The sequence below is a fragment of the Eschrichtius robustus genome, chromosome 1, assembly GCF_028021215.1.
Source record: "Eschrichtius robustus isolate mEscRob2 chromosome 1, mEscRob2.pri, whole genome shotgun sequence".
In the NCBI taxonomy this organism is placed as follows: Eukaryota; Metazoa; Chordata; class Mammalia; order Artiodactyla; family Eschrichtiidae; genus Eschrichtius; species Eschrichtius robustus.
In genome coordinates this window covers 41386158-41404586 of record NC_090824.1, presented here as the reverse complement: position 1 = coordinate 41404586, position 18429 = coordinate 41386158, and the positions used below count along the sequence as shown (strand labels likewise).

Sequence of the window (18429 nt, the reverse complement as noted above, 5' to 3'; positions counted from 1 at the left end):
CTGATTATTCTTATAACACAGAAATAGGAGCAAGAATTTACACTGTAATTGATTTAATATTGGTCACATGAGTCATACACAAAAGATACAAATCCTACTTCTAATGTCTATGAATAGTCATTGATTCTGTGAACTTTGAAAGCTTATGAAAATGTGCTATGATCCCAATATAGTACTAAGAGCATTTTATGTAATCAAAGGAAAAAATAAAATAAATCATCAAACAATGAAATTCTGACACTGATATACTTGACCCTCTGCTAGGGATTATGGAGACTATTGGAAACATAACACCTGCCTCAAGGGACTTGCAGACTAGACAAGAAAAAACATTCATGCACTTGATAGAACACAAACAAGTACATGTATGCAAAACATCATTGACGCAAGGATAGGAAGGACCCCAAATGCTTAGCTTACTATTTCAACAGGCCCCAGGAAGAGTGTGGTTTAAATAAACATTCCTGAAAATGCACACGTGTTACCAACTAGGACATGAACCCCAACATCTGGTCCCCCATCCTGGGATCTCACTAGAAGACTTATCTGTGTCTAGTTTTTGGTCTTGGCTGGAAGCAAATAAAGAGAATTATGCAAATTATCTGTCATCACTGCTCAGATTAGCTAAATGACAATACAGTCCTCTGCTACCTATTAGTAGGCCACTGGATCCTAAACTAATCTAAGAAAGTATATAAAGTGTTTGTCACAGTGCCTGTCTGCCTAGCACTAGGTGCTAAATAAATGTTAACTTCCTTCACTTTTATCTGTTTTCTCTTTTCCTTAACTAGCCTTTTTCCCCAGTCAAGGTATAAGTACATTTTTAAACTTGAGCATGGTAAAAGAAAAACCAATTAACTTCTTGATATCGATATCCAGACCATTGCATTTGCAAACCTCAGTGCTCATTGTACACAGGGGAAGAGTTTACAAATAATCTCTTACATCTAAGGGAAAACCCTGAGCTAAATTCTTCTCCATTTAGACAAAGGTAATGAGTCCTTTGGAAAATCCCCAGACAGAGGAAGGAACATTTGGCCCACAGACCTGACTCAGCCCACTGCCTGATTTCATCCAGCCTGGGAGTGAGATAGCTCTGGGCAGCCCTGTACAGAACACCTTGAGAACAACTCCTACCCTTGAGCCACAGGGGCCTGCTTGGGTCACCCCATTTAGAAAAGTCACTGGAGGTTTAAGGATCTAAGCAACTGTAAGGATGCAAATTACCATTTCAAAGGGAAGTAAAGCCAAGAACCTGGTCTCACTCCAGATTCCAGAATTTAGGAAAGCTTTCTTACCTACTTCTCTTTTCCTTTTTTTACAAATCCATTCCTTTATATAAAGATAGAAATACAGACATATTTTTGGCTTCCTCAAAGGGCCTCCCTCCCTCTGTGTATTTCTCTGTTCCCTAACACTCTCCCTTTCCGTGTCTTAACTCCCCTCCCCTTTGTTTATTTGTGTCCATTCCAGGGGTCAAGCTTCCTCCCTCCATCACCAGCCCTCTCCAACCCCACTGCCCCCTCTCTTCTCCACCTTCATCTCTCCTCCTGTCTCTTCTCCAGTCTCTCCAGCTAAGACTCCTATTATTGTCTTCTCTCCCTGAAAGATAAAGCTGAATTCCATGTCCTGGCTTTGTTGTCTTGTAAGACAGTGTTATTCTTCCTTATACTATATTTCAAAGGCAGAAAGGCACTGTGGTACAACAGAGAGAGCATGAGACTCGGGAGCCAGAGATGTGGCTCACATTTGTAAAATGAGGATCACTCCATAAAGGACATCAGTGTTTCATCCATTCTAAAGTCCTTAAGGGAGGTTGGTGATTATTATGCAAATAAATAAAATTGATAGGGAATTAATAACGATAATAAGAATAGCAAACATTTATACAGTCATTACTATGTGTCAAGAACTACAAATATTAGCTCACTGAATCCTCAAACCACCATATGAAGTTGGCACTAAGAGTTGTACAGAGAGGGTGAGATTTTAAAAAAAGAGAAAGAAAGTGAGATCATGAATAAATGTTTTCTCTTGCAAACATTTCTTTTACTATTGTTCTTACAATTTTAAAACAAGGCTGTAGAGTTGACCATTTCCGTTTCACTAAGAAAATCAACTAAATTAAGTCCCATTTTACTTATATACAGTCATCTGCTGATTTTTTTTTTTTTCCTTGAAGGACAGGGACCTTCACAGAAAAAAAAAGAAGTTCTAGGTTCTTGTGATCAACTGATGTACCGACCCTTCCTTTTATGAACTGAAAATTATGTTTCACAAGATTCATAATAATGTGATTATACAGTGGAGCATGTCAACATCAATTCAATATCAAAAAGACATCTTCACAAGAGCCACCACAGTGCAAACATAGTCATTATGTGTTAACTGATACAGTTAAAGGTTGACCTTGATGTCCCCCGTCTGGCAGAATGGTGGAGCTTTTTTTGCTTTGAACAGATTGATAAAGATTCCTTTTAGGAACCAATGTTCCTGGGAGTTATTATAATAGTTATATAACTACTGAGCACAGAGAAGATTACTACACTTAAAAAAAAAAAAAAAGTAACACAGACGGCCTTGACAGGCCACTGCAAATTGTCCCTACTCCTAACATATGTTTACCTTCAAGATAGGATACTTCTGGGACTCATTTCTCTAGAAAGTATATTACCTCTCTTTAAAAATATATTTTTTAATTGCTCTACTTTATTCACAGAAATGAAACCAATTCTTCTGAGACTTCTGATATGCAAACATACAAATTATAAACAGGAACTGCTTGGCCTTTAAAAGGTTATACAATTTCTAGGTGTTTATTCTTTCTCATACTTATGGTAAAATAAAATAGGAACACTTCTCTAATGCCATGGATTCAATTTAAAAAATAAACTCACACAAGTTCAATTCCGGTAATGCAAACATGCTGGGTTGCAATTTAATTTACCTTGTATTATCTATAATAAAAGGTTTGCTAAATAAATTAATAGTATGATCAGTAGTAGTAACTCCAAAATTTCTATATATGATGGTGCTTAGGGGCTACAGTCTGGTTGGAGTAGAAGCCAGTTGACTTAGTATTTTAAAGCTGGATTTGCACAGGGAGCACCTTTTTACTTTGATGATGTGCTCATATGTAAATAATAAAAGTAGTATAGATTTTTTCAAATATCGCATGTATATTTTACATAAAATTGAGAAAACATTAATTGTTCACATCAGAGGATATCTATTTATTTGTTTGTTTGTTTATTTATTTATTGTGACTTTAGATGGCTGATGGGGATATTATTAGAGGGAGAATTAATATCTTCCCCTACTCCAACCCCAAGCATCTCCTGATAATCAGTAAAGGAATGTTGCCTAAAGTAACCACTGGTTCTAAAAACTTTAGTAATGACTAAAGTGTACACAGAAGTGCACAGTGTACATAGAAACAGTGAATAGACAAATGATACATCATTATCTAGACACTACAGATTCATATAGATCCACCATTTAGCCCTTCCCAGAGAGGCTGAGACTAGCTACTGGCCATTGGAAGAGCTGAGATGGGAAACCAGCATGGCGTCTCCAAGTTCACACTCTTTCTCCCACTTCACCAGGGCCAGTTTGGAAAGAGGATGGCTCAGTAATCCTTTGAGAGCCACAAACTCAGATACCACATATTCCTGAAACTAACAAAATAGAATTTATGGAATGTAGACTTTTCCTTAATTTAGACTCTTCATAATAGCCTATGTTGTTATTTTACTGCATTTATTTTTATATTCTGGTTACATATTTAGGTATCACCTACTCAACTACATACCTTGTGTGTGTGTGTGTTTGTGTGTGTGTGTATGCAAACACACACACACACATAGTATGTGCTTAATAAATATTTGCTGAATAAATAAATGGAAGATTCAATGAGATTTTATTAAACCATGAAACTATTGCTGCTGTATAAACAATGATTTATATGAGAGTATCCGAAATTATTGATCTCTAAGAGTTAGAAAGTTATTTAATTCCTCCATCCATAAAAGACCTCCGAAAAAATGCCAGAATTTGTGTCCAAAATGGTGTTTGTAAGCACACTTTCCTGAGCAGAGATTCCAAAGCTTTCATCAGATTCTCCAATGGGGATCTGTGATCCTGAAAAGATAAAGAATTACTAACCTAATGTATCCTCTCTATTATATCTCCTCTGTCATACAAGCGACCAACCCAGCTATGCTTACATACCTCCAGTAACAAGAAACTCACCACCATATTAGGTAGTCCAAGCTATTTTCATATTTCACGGCTTAACTCATGATCGACCACAGTTCCATCCTCCAGAGTCACGTAGAACATATCCAGTCCCTATGCCACTTGGCAGTTCTTTATGTATTTTTAGGTGGCTGTCATAATCCATCCTATCTCCTCTTGTGCAGGCTGTAAATCTTCAGTTCTTTCAACCAGAGTCCAGGTTTCTGCTACCATCTCTGCTCCGGCGCTCTCAGTACCCTCAGGACTTGGCCCAGCCCTGCATGCGGTCAACCCTCCCGGAGTCAAGCACAACTCTCAGCTCCTGGTTCTGGGCACCTTGAGTTAATAAGACTAAGAGTTCCTCACCTGGGGGGAAGATGGCTTGCCCCATTGACTGAGAGTTAACTATGGTTAAATAAAGCTCCTCTATTTTTTTCTTTATATGTGTTGCAGTTTCACTGTGACCCTCCTATTCTGTTCATAGAGTTAGTTTGAGAATCCTACTGCAAGAAAAATCTCTGGATTCTCAAGTTCTGTCATTCCAAGTTTTAGCTACTGTCACCCTCACCCAGCTTTTCTCTCTCACTCTAGTTCAGATAGGTTTTCATCTAGGTTAATGCCTTACAAGTATGCTACTTTCACTGCACAGTCTTTTATGCTTATCTTGTATATAATGTCCAGAATTTTTAGCTGTACTTAGCAAGAGGGATAAGGAAAAGCTGTCTACTCCATCTTTCCAGAAGTATTAATCTATTTATGGAAGACTTTTAAATCTATAGAGCTGTAAGACTAGCATGCAAGTACCTACAAGCCCACAGGGCCAATTAATTTAAGCTTGGGGGGTGAGGTGGGGGTGAGGTGCAGGGGCTGGCTTTCACTGTGATAGCCTCTCTGGGAGACAGCCTCTCCAGACTACCATGCACACACGGGGCAGCTTTCTACATTTACTGCCCTTCCACTGAGCGGGAGATTAAGAATAGACCTCACCTGGCCCCCATGGGCATGCCTCAGCCCTGCTCCAGCCACAGTTCACTCTTTAGGACATGAAGAATGGGGTGGGTCGCCACTCCAACTGCACTCTTCGTAGCCAGAATGTCTCCCAATGTGGATTGCCAGAACCAACTTCTCCCCAACCCCACTCTTCCTCGCTCTCCTGCCATTCCCCACTAACATTTGGCTGAGGTTCAGCTAAGCACAGCAAGCATTTTCTATTAAAACACCTAGGGTCGAGGTGACATGATTTTTTCTCAATCTTTATTCTCTTAGACCTCTCTTCTGCATCTGACAGTGCTACCAGGCTTCCTATTAGCAGTTCCTTACAGATGTAGAGTAATTTGTAATTTGCATGTACCTCCTCTTGTTATCTCATTTTATCCTCAAAACAGCCCTGTAAGGTAGCCAGGACAATGGTATCATGCCCATTTTACATATGAAGAAACTGAGACATAAAGCAGGTTTGCCCACATTGACATATTAGGTGCCAAAGCCAAGACTAGACAAATCTGTCTTCTCGGTCAAGACTAATTCTATACCATGCCATCTTGATTTCCATGATACTATAATAATGAGGGGAGTTACCACCTGATTGCCAGGCACTCTACAAGACCTAGTGCCACATACACAGAATCTGAGGCTGAGGGAGGTTCAATAACTGGCCTAATGCCACTCAGCTAGTAAGACACAAGGAGCACTTGCTCTGTTCTTGGCCCTTTGTTCCTCCCATACTACATAATCTCTTCCAAAAAACTATTCTATGGCTTCTCTTCTAATTTTCTTTTAATTTTTTAAAAAATTTTTATTTATTTATTTTTGGCTGCATTGGGTCTTCATTGCTGCTCACGGGCTTTCTCTAGTTGCAGCAAGCAGGGGCTACTCTTCGTTGCAGTGCGCGGGCTTCTCATTGCAGTGGCTTCTCTTGTTGCGGAGCACAGGCTCAGTAGTTGTGGTGCACAGGATTAGTTGTTCCGTGGCATGCGTGATCTTCCCAGACCAGGGCTCGAACCTATGTCCCCTACATTGACAGATGGATTCTTAACCACTGCACCACCAGGGAAGTCCCCTTTTCTAATTTTCTAAACCTTTATCTACAATCCTGTTTTCATCTCCAAAATCCGTTCCTTAATATACAGAGCCAGGTGGAGATTTCCACTCAAATGCTTTTCTTCATTTTGAGCCCCATATGACAAAAATGAATGCATTATCCTCATCTCTCTGACCAGTGCCCCCTCCCACCTCTCTATAGCACCATCATTCTCCAAGCCATAGGAACAGAACCTTAGAGTTGATTCATTCCTCCCTTCATCCCCAGTCACAAAGTCCTGTTGAATGTTCCCATGAAGTGCTCATCTTTCCTCCTCTTTCTTCCCAGGTACCTTCCTCTTCATTCCCATGTTTATTTAATCAAGCCTCTGAAACTGATGTTATTGAGTCAGCCTTCTTTCAGCAAAAGTGCAGGTTTCAGGATCATCCCCGTTGAGTTCATCATCTATGCCACTGTTGGACTAATCTTCCTTAATACAGTCATTCCTCAGTATTCACTGGGAATTGGTTCCAGGACCCTGTGTAAATACCAATACCCATGGATGCTCAAGTCCCGTATATAAAATGGTATAGTACAGTGGGCCCTTCATATCAGTGAAGGTGGATGTGGAACCCAAGGATACAAAGGGCTGACTGTATTACTTCCCTCACGTATAAACCTTCAAAGGTCCCAGAATCCATATAAAAGGAGTCTAGAGTCCCATGAATAGCTTTCAAACCCCCCCAGAATCTGTCTCCCTGAACCCGAATGGGCTTAAAACACCCTGGTCATTGCTCATCTCTATGTCATCACCCATGTCTCTCCCCTCACCTAAAACTGCCTTTCTGCCACTTCTGCTTATTTCTGATCTATCCATCCTTCAGGCATAAGTCACACTCCTCCTCTTTCAAGACACCAGGTACCCTGGAACCCATAAAATTATGAAATCTGTACAGTGCTTATAGCTTGTAGCACCCATCCAAGCACCAGGCTGGACAAACTACCTTTGTTTTGTGTGGTTTAGTCACATCTCCCATCTAGACAGTAAGCTTGGAGGAATGGAAAAAGAGGACCTGGCTCATGTTCCATCATTCCCCACAGCTCCTAGCAAAATGCTGAGCATAAGGAGGAGAGTCAATAAATCAGTGCTTCTTAAACTTTTAACATGCATTTGGCAGGCTTGTTTCCCTGAGTTGAGGTTCGTGAATCGCTTCACGTGATCTTGAAGCAGGTCATCTACAGATCACATTTTGAGAGGCCTGATATTTCGGGATCCGTTGAAAACTTCATGCCAAAGGGAGATGTGACACTGCTTTTTATTCTTATGCTCACCAACTGGATCAGCAGTAACTTGAATACACACAATTTTCTGTTGTCCAAGACTTGTTTTTAAAAAATGAAGACTTGCTATGCATAAAACAAAATTCTAGATACTTTTAAGGATGAGAGATAGTCAACAAATTCCCCACATTCAGGAAGCAAGAATTTGGTCTATAACTGGTTTTCTAACAATCTCATGCAGTAGATGAATTGAAAAATCCATTTGGGGATTGGACATGGAACGCAGAACAGTTCCAGCTAAGAATGTAAATCATTAGGCAACTCAGCAAACATGATTTTACAATAAATAATCTGACATAAACATGCAGATAGTGAGGCAGAGGACTAAGGACAGAATCATATGATGCTTTTAGCAATATGGAATTAGTTAATGAATTCCCCAAACATTTTAGAATATATCAAATATTTATGGAATTAGAGTCTGTAGTAAAATAAATGAAAAAGATAGTTCAGGAAAAAAGAATAAATAAAAGAGATGCTTGCAGATAGCATGTTTCACATTTAGGTTAATAACCCCAAATTGTATAAAACTGTGTGGTTCTCAAGAGGCAAGTATGTTACATTATAGAGTTTTTCTCAACAATGGAGAACTAGAGAAGAATTTAAAGATGGCCACAATTCTGTGGAGAGTGCATTTTTTAGAGAGCCAATTTGAAGTTAACTGTGGTTTTTGTGATGAGTACTGTTTCTGGTTTCATTTGTGAGCTGTTCACTCTTGAGAAATATGCCTTCTCCAACAACCACAGGTAAGGTTAGGTGTATCGTTTTCTCTTATGAAGGAATAAAGATCTTGGTGTAACTTAACACTTTCCTTTCTGTCTCCCCCAATAAACAGCAACCTCACTTGTGCTTAAATATCAGTAACTGAGAGGCAATCTATCTCTTTTCTGGGCGATTCTAATTATTAGAACTTTCTCCTTCATTAAGTTGAAATGTGTTTCTCTGATTTACCCACCAGTCCCAATTTTGCCTTGTGAAACAACCTCGGTCAAGTCTTCATTTGGTTCATAAGATTTCTTCTAGTATTTGAATTTTACTTTCAGATCTCCTTTCATTCTCTTATTCTGGCTAAAAAGTCTTAATTTTTTTCAACCATTTCTCAAACAGCATTTTTTTTTCTAGAAGCCATACCAATCTAGTCACCTTTCTCTCACTGTACTAGTGTCTCTAAACCATGGCACCCATCATTTAGTATAAGATTCCAAATTTTGTCTGCCTAGAACAGAATCTAGGGGAACTATTACCTCATATAATGTGTACCCAAGACTTTCTATTGATACTACCTAAAATTACATAAGATATTTTAGTAATTTCACCATACCACTAGCTCATATTTAGTTAATTACAACCCTCAAAGTTCCCATCCCCCACAACGAACTATTTTAACTTGTGTCTCCTACATTCTGAACATATTAAATAGAATTTGCAGAACCTACAGTCAGAAATTCATAATTTTACAGGCTACTATTCTTCCCTCCCCTCTAAAATCCCCTAGCTTTGAAGCCCAGGCCACTGTGCCCTTTCCTAAAGATATCAGCACCAGTTCACTGTATTCTCCAATTGCTTCAATCTTTGCAATTTCAGAAATCATGTAGGTAATTATCTCACTCCCAGCCTTGTCATTCTTCTGGATGCCACTCCTCTGTTGACCTTGTCCTCCACTACATCTGTCTCCCAATCCCCTCAATAACTGTACCCGCTCCTTAATCTCCATATCACACACTACATCTTGAATCTTATCCTTTCAGCCCCCTTACTCTAGTACCTCAGCTCCTGCTCTTCTTCAACCCTGCCAGTACGCACAACCCACTGTTCACATCATCTTTTCACTGTGCTTCATCCCCCTCTGTCCTCCTTCCTCCTCCCCAGATTCCACAACCCGCCAGTACTCTCACTGCCTTGCACACATCCTTAACTCCACTGCCCATCTCATCTTGTCATACTTACCAGAAAAAAACAAAAACCAATCCAACTGTCCACCTACTTGAAATCAACACTGATGGGAAAAAAAGACAACATGTATGATAACTGGTCTTGCTTTAAGCTCATGACCTTCAACTCCAAGTGGGCACTGGGGATGCTTAGAATTCCTACCATTTCCCCTAGACATTTCACTCTCCCAATCTCCTACACAAAGCTTGTATACCTTCTCCCCTCCTCTCAAACTTCCAACTCCACTCTTGCCTTCACTCTGCTGTTGACCTTTCTTCCTATTTCATTGAACTTCCACCTCTCCTCAGCCCCACCCCTGCACCTGTGCCCCCTTCTCTGTCTTTCCTCCAGTTATATCCGTGAACTGTCCTTACGTCTATCTAACATCACCCCTCCATTGTGTCCTGATCCATTTCCCCTCACGTGCTCAGGGACATAGTACAGGAAATGCCCCCTCCCTCTCCTGTACCATCCATCTCTCCACCCTTATTAAATCATTTGTATCATCTTACAAATACGCTTTAATATCCCCCATAGTAAAAAATAATTAAATAAAACTTTCCCTTCTCTTGATCCCAACCCTCCAGGTAGTTATGTTCCTATTTTTCTAGTTTCCTCCTTCAAAAGTTATGTCTATAATATTGTCTCTCATTTTCTCCTTTCTCATTTTCCCTAAAACCCGTTCCAACCAAAGTTTTCCCCCAACACTTCACAATAAAACAGCTTCATCAAATTCATGGCTTCCTCACTGTCAAATCCAATGGCTGATTCTCAGTCCTCATCTTACCCAACCTACAAGCAGCATTTGACAGAGTCAATCATTCCATCCCTCTTAACATACATTTCTCTGCCTTCTGGAATCCCACTTTTTCAGTTCTCCTTCTGCATCATTAAGCCACTTTTACTCAGTTTCCTTTGCTTGAAACTCTGAGTATTTGGGTATCCCAGGACTCCTTGACCTCTTCACTGTCAAAACTCACTCTCTCTTGGTGATCTCAACTCTATGCCAACAACTCCAAAATTTACATACCCAGACCAGACCATTCCCCACCCCTGACCTCTACACTACCTGCTTGACATCACTGCTTGGCTATCTAATGAGCATTTCAGAGTTAGCATTTGCAAAACCAAACTCCTGGCTTTTCCCCAAAACCTGCCCCTCCCAAAGTCTTCCCAATCCCAGCTAATAGCAACTCCATTCTTGCATTTGCTCAGGCCATAAAATGGTGTCATCCTTAACTCTTTTCTCTCACACCCGTACAAAACCCATTAGGGATACACTGTTAGCTTTACACTTAGAATATATCTAGAACCCAAGCAATTTTCACCTCCTCCAATGTATCACCCCAGTGCAAGCCACTATCATCTCTTGCTTGCATTATTACAATAGCTTCCTAGTTGGTCATTCTTGCTCCATATTCCTCCCCTCCTTCCCCATTTTAGATTCTCAACACAGTACAGAGTGATCCACTAAACTTAACTTAAAACTTAACTCCAAACATGTTCCTCCCCTACTGTAAACCCTCCAGTGGCTCCCATCAAACTCAGAGTAATATCCAAAACTCTTAAAATGGCCTATAGGACCTAATCTGCCCATCACCCCTCACCCTGCACTCTGAGCCCATCTCCTACCATTTTCACCTTGTTCACCCCACTTCAGTGACCTCCCTGCCATTCCAGGGAGTACTTTCACCCAGGGCCTTTGCACAGACTATTCCTTCTGCTTAAAATGATCTTCTGCATCTGCATGACTTACTCTGTCACTTTCTTCAAGTCTTTGCTTTAATGCCACCTTATCAAAGAGGACTTTTTTGACTATCTCTCTCACTCTACTGCTCTATTTTAACTTTCTCCTTAGGACTTATCATACCTTGACATATATTTTTTCTTCTTTGTCTCCCCTCTGTCTTCTCTCCTTCCCTGCCTACACACACACACACACACACACACACACAGTAGGATATATAATTTATAGGAGATAAACTTTTATCTGTCCTTTTCTGTACCGTACCCTTAGTGCTTAGAACAATGCCTGGCATAGAGCAGGGGTTCAATAAATAATAGTATAATCATGAATGAATTAAATAATGCTCTATTGCTGAATTTGATAACAATGGTTGCTGCTGAAGAGGGATAACAGCTGGCTGGTTGAAAGACTGAGTGTGAATACTTCCTTTTCTCTGTACACCCTTCTGTAGCTTTTAAATTTTAATATCACGTGCATGTGCTTCTTACCCCAACAAGGAATTTTTTTAATTAGAGTAAAAAATTATTTTAATAAAAAGAATTTGCTTTTGAGTTAACATTAAAATCAAAAATTTTAAACAGCAGTGCTACCCTCTACCATATCAATCATCTTTTAAAACTTTGTGCCATTTGCAAAATTAAAGAGCGTGCTTTCTAATGTAAGTTGAGTACTTTCTAGAGTTCCTGTGCATAGTAAGCGCTGTGCATATGTTGGTGATTCAGAATATGAAAAAGAGAAAATTATGTTTTATGGGCATTATTTTTTTAGTGAACCAGTGGGAATTGCTGGTGATCAACATGTTTTCTAAGGGTTTATAAATATTCAGCATAATAATGCATTCTTAGATTCTACCAGCACTCAGCAACAAATATATTGGCTTGTAAGTTTTAAATATCCATTGTTTTCCCTTTTCTGAAAATCATTCCCCATTTCAACTTTTCTAAAATTAGTCTTATTCTCAAGAAATACTAGGAATGACATCAAAACTGCTCACCACACTCATTCTATACCATGAGATACAAAGTAGTTGGCTCCGAAGAGCCAATCTTATCAGAGCAGTGACACAGTAGTCTACTTGCTGTTCACTTATCCTGGGCTTCCAGTCTTTCCTTCCGTATGTTTTAGATTGCCCAGCTTAAGAATCACTGTCCATTTTAATTATTTATTTTTAAATGATCAACTTTCGTGAACTTCCATTATCTCATATAGATATAAGACTAAAAAAATAGAAAAAAATGTTTTCCTTGTGATGAGAACTCAAACTCTCTTAACAACTTTCATATTTAACATACAGCACTGTTAATTATATTAATTATGTTGTACATTACATCCTGAGTACTTATTTATCTCATCTGGAAGTTTGTACCTTTTGACTGCCTTCATCCAATTCCCCCTCCACCCCCCCCCCCACCTCTGGTAACCACAAATCTGATCTCTTTTTCCATGAGTTTGTTTGCTTGTTTGTTTTGGAAGTATAACTGACCTACAATACTATGTTAGCTCCTGTCACACAACATAGTGGTTCAATATTCCTGTACATTTCCAAATGATCACTGTCCATTTTAAATAATACGGGTTAAATGTGAACTGAGAAACTCTTCCCTCTCCTTTTTTTCATTACTCTCACTAGAGCATCTTCCACAAGCAGTGAGCCCCTCTAGTTCATGTTCTTCTCATTGCTCTTTTTGCCCTCAAATATTATTTAAACAAATAAAACTGGTTGTCTTTCATCTTTTGACCATATTCTTTCATGGAAAGCATTCCTGTGTGGATGTATTAGTCTCTTGAAATATGTCTTTTATTTTCACTGCCGTCTATATTTTACAGTGCCTTTTTTCAAATCTCCCTTAGTCACCACTGAGATAACTACCTTTAACTTTAAAATAAAAGCACTACAAACTAATACAAGGATCTTTGGGCACTATTCAGCCACAGTTACTTCTATGAAGAAGAAAGAATTAGCTAGATACATAGTTAGGTAGATAGATAGATTTTGTTTTCCCCCAGCTATGCCCTTTGAGCAAGCTATGCTAGTATTTATTTATCCTATGTCGACCTCAGAAAACTAATTCATGACTGTGTGCCCATGTGGTTAGATTATTATAATACCCTTCTAAACAATCTTCCAGCAATGACTTGGGAATGAGGAAAATTAAAAATGACATAAAAGAACTGTTTAACTAAATACTAATGTGAAACAGAAAGGTGCACATGTTCTAGGAAACCAAAACCCGTGTTTAGCACAGATCCTTACACAAAGGAGGCATTCAATAAATGTTTACTAAATTGAATTGAATCTCAATGGTCTCTCACTTTACAGATAATAAAAACTTCCCATAAAATTTTTGGAAGTTTTGTCTATCTCCCAGGCTATGCAAGACAGACAGTATAATGAACAAAATAATCCACAACTCTTCTCCAAACCCTCAGAGTCAGAAGTAGATGAACAGCCTAGAGAAGAGATGGGAGCAGGAAGGTCTATGGTGTACCTGAGGGACAATGAGTAGGATGGGTTTCCTGGAACAGTGAGTTCATGAAAAGGAAGTTATGCTGAAAGCTCTGATAAAATTTATTTATCAATGTATTTTTAGGGTATGTAAGTGTTTCTAAATTTTAATTTAACCTAATTTGAATTCCCAATATGAAAGGATAAGTACTGTAGTTACTGCCAGAAATGTCATTGATTATATTCAGAGCCTATGTCCAGAGAAATAAATTGCATTAGAAACTCTTATTTTTCTTATAGGTTCTGTAAAATATTGTAAAAGCTAGTGTAGTGTTCCTTCCCATTTCAATAGAACTGTAGCTTTCTTAAAAGATGAAAGAAAACAGAAGACTGAAATTTACACCTTCTGAAGAGGATTGCTGGGAATGACTCAAAATTTTTTTAAAATATACACATCTATCAAGCACATCCACAAGAAAAGACAGCTAATCCAGTCTCTACATGGATTTTAGAAGAAGATTGGTAATGTGCATGGTACAATTTATTATATTAAACAGAATAAATGCAGGACATATAAGCATTTCTGAAAGGTATTTAAATCATGATAGATTAAGAATAGTTTTTTCCAATATAGTATCACATTCAGCATTTGAAAAAGATAAATTTATGAGCACTGTAGTCCAAGTAAATTGGAAAAATACCTCTCTCTCCCTCTCTCACTTCCCTCCCCCTTGGCAATCATCCAGAAATTTAAGTCAAACTATCTATAAGTCAATATCACTAAAGCAAATCATCACACTGGGCTGCTTTCTCCAGACCATTCTCCGTTCTCTTATTCATTTTGCCTTCCATGCATGAATCAGTCAATGAGTTAATTTCCAAAGTGGCCAATGAGTTAATTCTTACCATTGCATTTTGTTCAAATATTCTATTTTAAATTCTTCCTTTAAACAAAGGGCGATTCTTCTATCCTTGTGTTATTGTATGCTCCTTTTGAATAGTTTCCAGGAATAAAATAACTGATCATGAAAAAACGAAAATGTTGCTCTTCACATTCTTTGTATAAAGTTATTAGATGATGGCACTGTTTCATGATTAACAATCTAACATGTTGTAGCCTACATATAGTGCATTAAATGTTTCCTTGGCAACAGACATCATATCACATGCCCATTATCAATTTTAGACATGAAAAACTGTAGCTTTAGAAAAAAGTGTTACTTTTTGTTAAGGACATTTCCATCCCACAAAAGGGACAGAAGCAATGAGAATATCTGTACTGATGGAGTACAGGTAGAGAATACAGTATTGACAGAGTTTTATAGTGCAACTTTAATGATGTTTAAACATATACTCATTCCAGGACATCACGGAAAAATATTTTTGGAAATATTTCTTTAGGAACTTTAATTACCATCAACGTATAAAAATAAATAACAGAACTTCTGTCCAGATGGCATGATTAGTGGTGTTTTTCAGAAAAAAGTTTTTAAAACATCAATATCTGTCTTACATTTTAGAATTTCATTTGAGAAAGAAACAAAAGCTGTTTACAGTGCATCACACTCAAAGTCTAAGTTACTTCTTAGTTTGATTTGAGTCCCAAAGAGCACCATTCTTTTAAAAAAAGGAAAGCCATGTGCTTAATAGGCTTCCTCTGGATTTTGTCCCTGATTAAATTGAGGATGCACCTGCTGACTCTGCTTATTGCAACAGAACTGCCAAAACAACAGATAAGGAAGCTGGCCCAGATTTTATTTGAATTTTTCAAGATCTAGTTATTTATTTAGATATCATTTCTGGCATCAGAGACTCTTATAACAGCCCATACAGTCTACTAAAAAAGACACATACAAACTTAAAACATTAAATAACCAACAACTATGTGAGAAATTCCTTCAAGCAGCAATAATAAACTTTAAAATTTCTACATAAATATGCAAACTATGTGCTCCTTCTGCCTCCCTTCATTCTCCTCCCATCCAAAGTTAGCATCATGTTCGATTTTATTAGTGTATTTGTTGCCTAGAATAGGAAACCCCTAATATATTCAACAAAGTAAAATATTTCTATAATAATATTAAAAATTGCAAACGCCTACTTTGTCACAGTTGTTCTAGGCATTTTGTATATAGCAACCATTTTAGTGAATAGTATGTTACTGAACAGGGGGCGCTTAGCTTCCTCTCCCTAGTTCACCTAACCTTGGGGACACCAGTGGGAGGTGGGCAATGTTTATAAATGATTTACTTTGATGACAGTGGGTAAAGGTTCTGTACTATGAGCTACTCTCAACGAAGAATGGTAATGGTAAACCAATGAAATGTGTACCTTCCTTTGTCTATTAGCTTCCGCCATCTTCTTTTGCAATTATAAAAAGTTTTGTTTTCTCTCCATTTAGATGAAGAAGTTGAGATCTCTCTTAGTCTTAAATCCTCCCCTCCTCCACATAATAACTAATATATGACAAATGGGGTTTTCTGCTTTTGAATCTTTCTTTCCTTTTCCCTTCTCTCGTTTTTCTTTCTTTACTTTTTTTCTTCCCTTCATAATGTTTTATTCGACACATTCCCTAAAACTCCTTTCCTCAGCTCAAATCGTTTGTACTAGAGAAGAATTAAGACTACCTAAGGACTACCTAAGACACTCCACACGACCCTTAAGAGAGGCAATGGCTTAAGAAAGGGGTTCCCCTAAATCAGCTGCCATGAACAAGCATGCCAGTCCCGCCCCCCTTCCCCTCCTGCAGAATCACCCAGCACCCAGCCTTCAAGAGCTACATTTCCAAAACTACACAACTCTCATTCCACCACAGCAAAGCTTTCTCCGGGAACAACACAACACAGCACCCTCTACCCCACTCCCTGGAAACACAGAGCTACCCAAGCCGTCAGCCCCTCCCCAAAGCTCGCCTCAGGCATCCTTCGGACAGAATGCTTCAGGATCCCTGGTCCCCGCTGAGCACCCACGTGCTCCAGTTCTGAAGGGGAAGTCAGGCGAAAGGAGGGCGAACCCAGGGCAATTTCCAAAGGACCAGGCAGGTTCAGACTGATGGTAAACTGTGCCTAACACTCACCGCCACTCAAGCACTCTAACACCTCAGCCAGAGGCCGCTCTAAAGGGCTGCAAGTTTCACAGCTCCCTTCGAGATGGGAGCATCCGGGGAGCTGGGAAAGAAGGGCTCTGCGCGGGAGCCGCCACAACTCCCAACCTTCTGGCAACGCTGTCCCTCTGCAATTAGACACACCTTGGCGTTTCGGTTTAGTGTGCGGGGGGAGGGGGAGATAGAGGAGGTGAAGGGAAAGGGGCTAGGAGTAGGGTGTGGCGATTCTTGGAGGGAAGGGAGAGTTAAAGTCACGTCTCTGCCCTGGATCGAGCAGGGTCTAGGGGCAGCAGGCCCGCCCGTCGCTTTGTTGTCAGCGTCCCCTGTCGCTGGCGCGCGCCGGGCGCACAAACACGCCTCAGAATATCATCCCAACTGGCCAAGCGGGCCTTACGGCCCCCAGCCCCTTCCAAGAAGGAAAAAACTTGTACACAGGCGCGGCGGCAGCCAGGATGCTGCGGTTTGCCTCTGAGAACAACTTTGAAAGCCGGAAAAATAATGATAATGAAATAAAAGGATGAATAGTATTTTGTTTTCTTCCGAGCCTTTGGAAAAATAAAATTTGTGTCCCTACCAGTCCGCTAATATTTACAGTCGCCTGTGGCGAAGGGGGGTTAAGGTTGGTGCTCAAGATAGAGAGCGCGAGGTAGGTGCATAGGCGAGCTGCAGAGAAAGGGACTGGTTGGGGGACCCGAGTCCCCGACGCCATTTGCGGGGCAGCGGCGCGCGCCCGCCAGCCTTACCTGTGGATGCAGTTTCCATGGCAACGGGCGGCGGCCGGGCGGGGCCTGAGCCCAGTTCCCGCGGCGCAGCTTCTCGGGCCCCGGAGCCCAGCCCAGGTCCGGGCTCTCCCGCCTGCGGCTCGGGCTTGGCCCCTTTCGGCGTCACCGCTTCTTCCTCCCCCTCGCCCCGGTCCCCGAACCACTGGGACCCGGGACTGGCCAGCGGCAGCAGCTCTTCTTTGGGATCGGGCGGCGCGGCCATAGCTGGCAGTTCCCCGGGCGCAGCGACGGCTGCTTGGCGGGGCCGAGGTGCAGTGACTGGGCGGGCGGGCGGGCAGGCGCTTCCTGCTGCTGCCCCCGCCGGGACTCAGGGCTTGGGGAGGTTGCGGTGTCAGCGCCGCCGCCGCCGCAGCTGCTGCAACTCCGGCCGAGCTGCTGCCTGCCGCTTTCCGCGTTTCAGCTCCTCCTCCTCCCCCTCCACTTCCTCCCGGCCCCGCCCCGGCCGCTGCCTGCGCTCCTCCTCCTATTCCCGGCGCCGCCGCCGCCGCTGCCGCTTCGCTACTCCCAAGCCTGTCATTACGCAGGTGAAAAAGGCCTGCTTGGTCCGGGTCTTCCTTTGTACACGTCAGCCACCGCTCTGCAGGCCTACATTAGGGGATATGCCACATCCACTTGAATCTTCCTCTCATTTGGGGGAGAATCAGAGAGGATGAGCAGGTAGAAACAGCCCCCCGCTGAAGAGTGACTGATTAGGCAAGCTGCCCTCCCAACTCATAAAGTTAGACCTCGACTGGTGTCCTGGGACCCGAGGCAAAGAAAGGAAGCTGGAGCCCTCAAGGCCACAGTTCTGAGGGTGACCAGTATCATCTGTGGAGGGGACTG

General features: G+C 40.8%; 1 protein-coding gene across 2 annotated transcripts in view; it reads right to left on the bottom strand.

Annotated features, from left to right (window-relative positions):
• The window catches only part of RTN1 (reticulon 1), a 247986-nt gene extending 230047 nt beyond the window's left edge, over window positions 1-17939 (bottom strand). For both annotated transcript variants that reach the window (XM_068525396.1, XM_068525477.1), the window contains exon 1: window positions 17569-17939. In XM_068525396.1, coding sequence (XP_068381497.1) covers window positions 17569-17809 — 241 coding nt within the window. In that variant the 5' untranslated portion in view covers window positions 17810-17939. The remainder of the gene's footprint in view (window positions 1-17568) is intronic.
• Window positions 17940-18429: the final 490 nt, after the last annotated feature.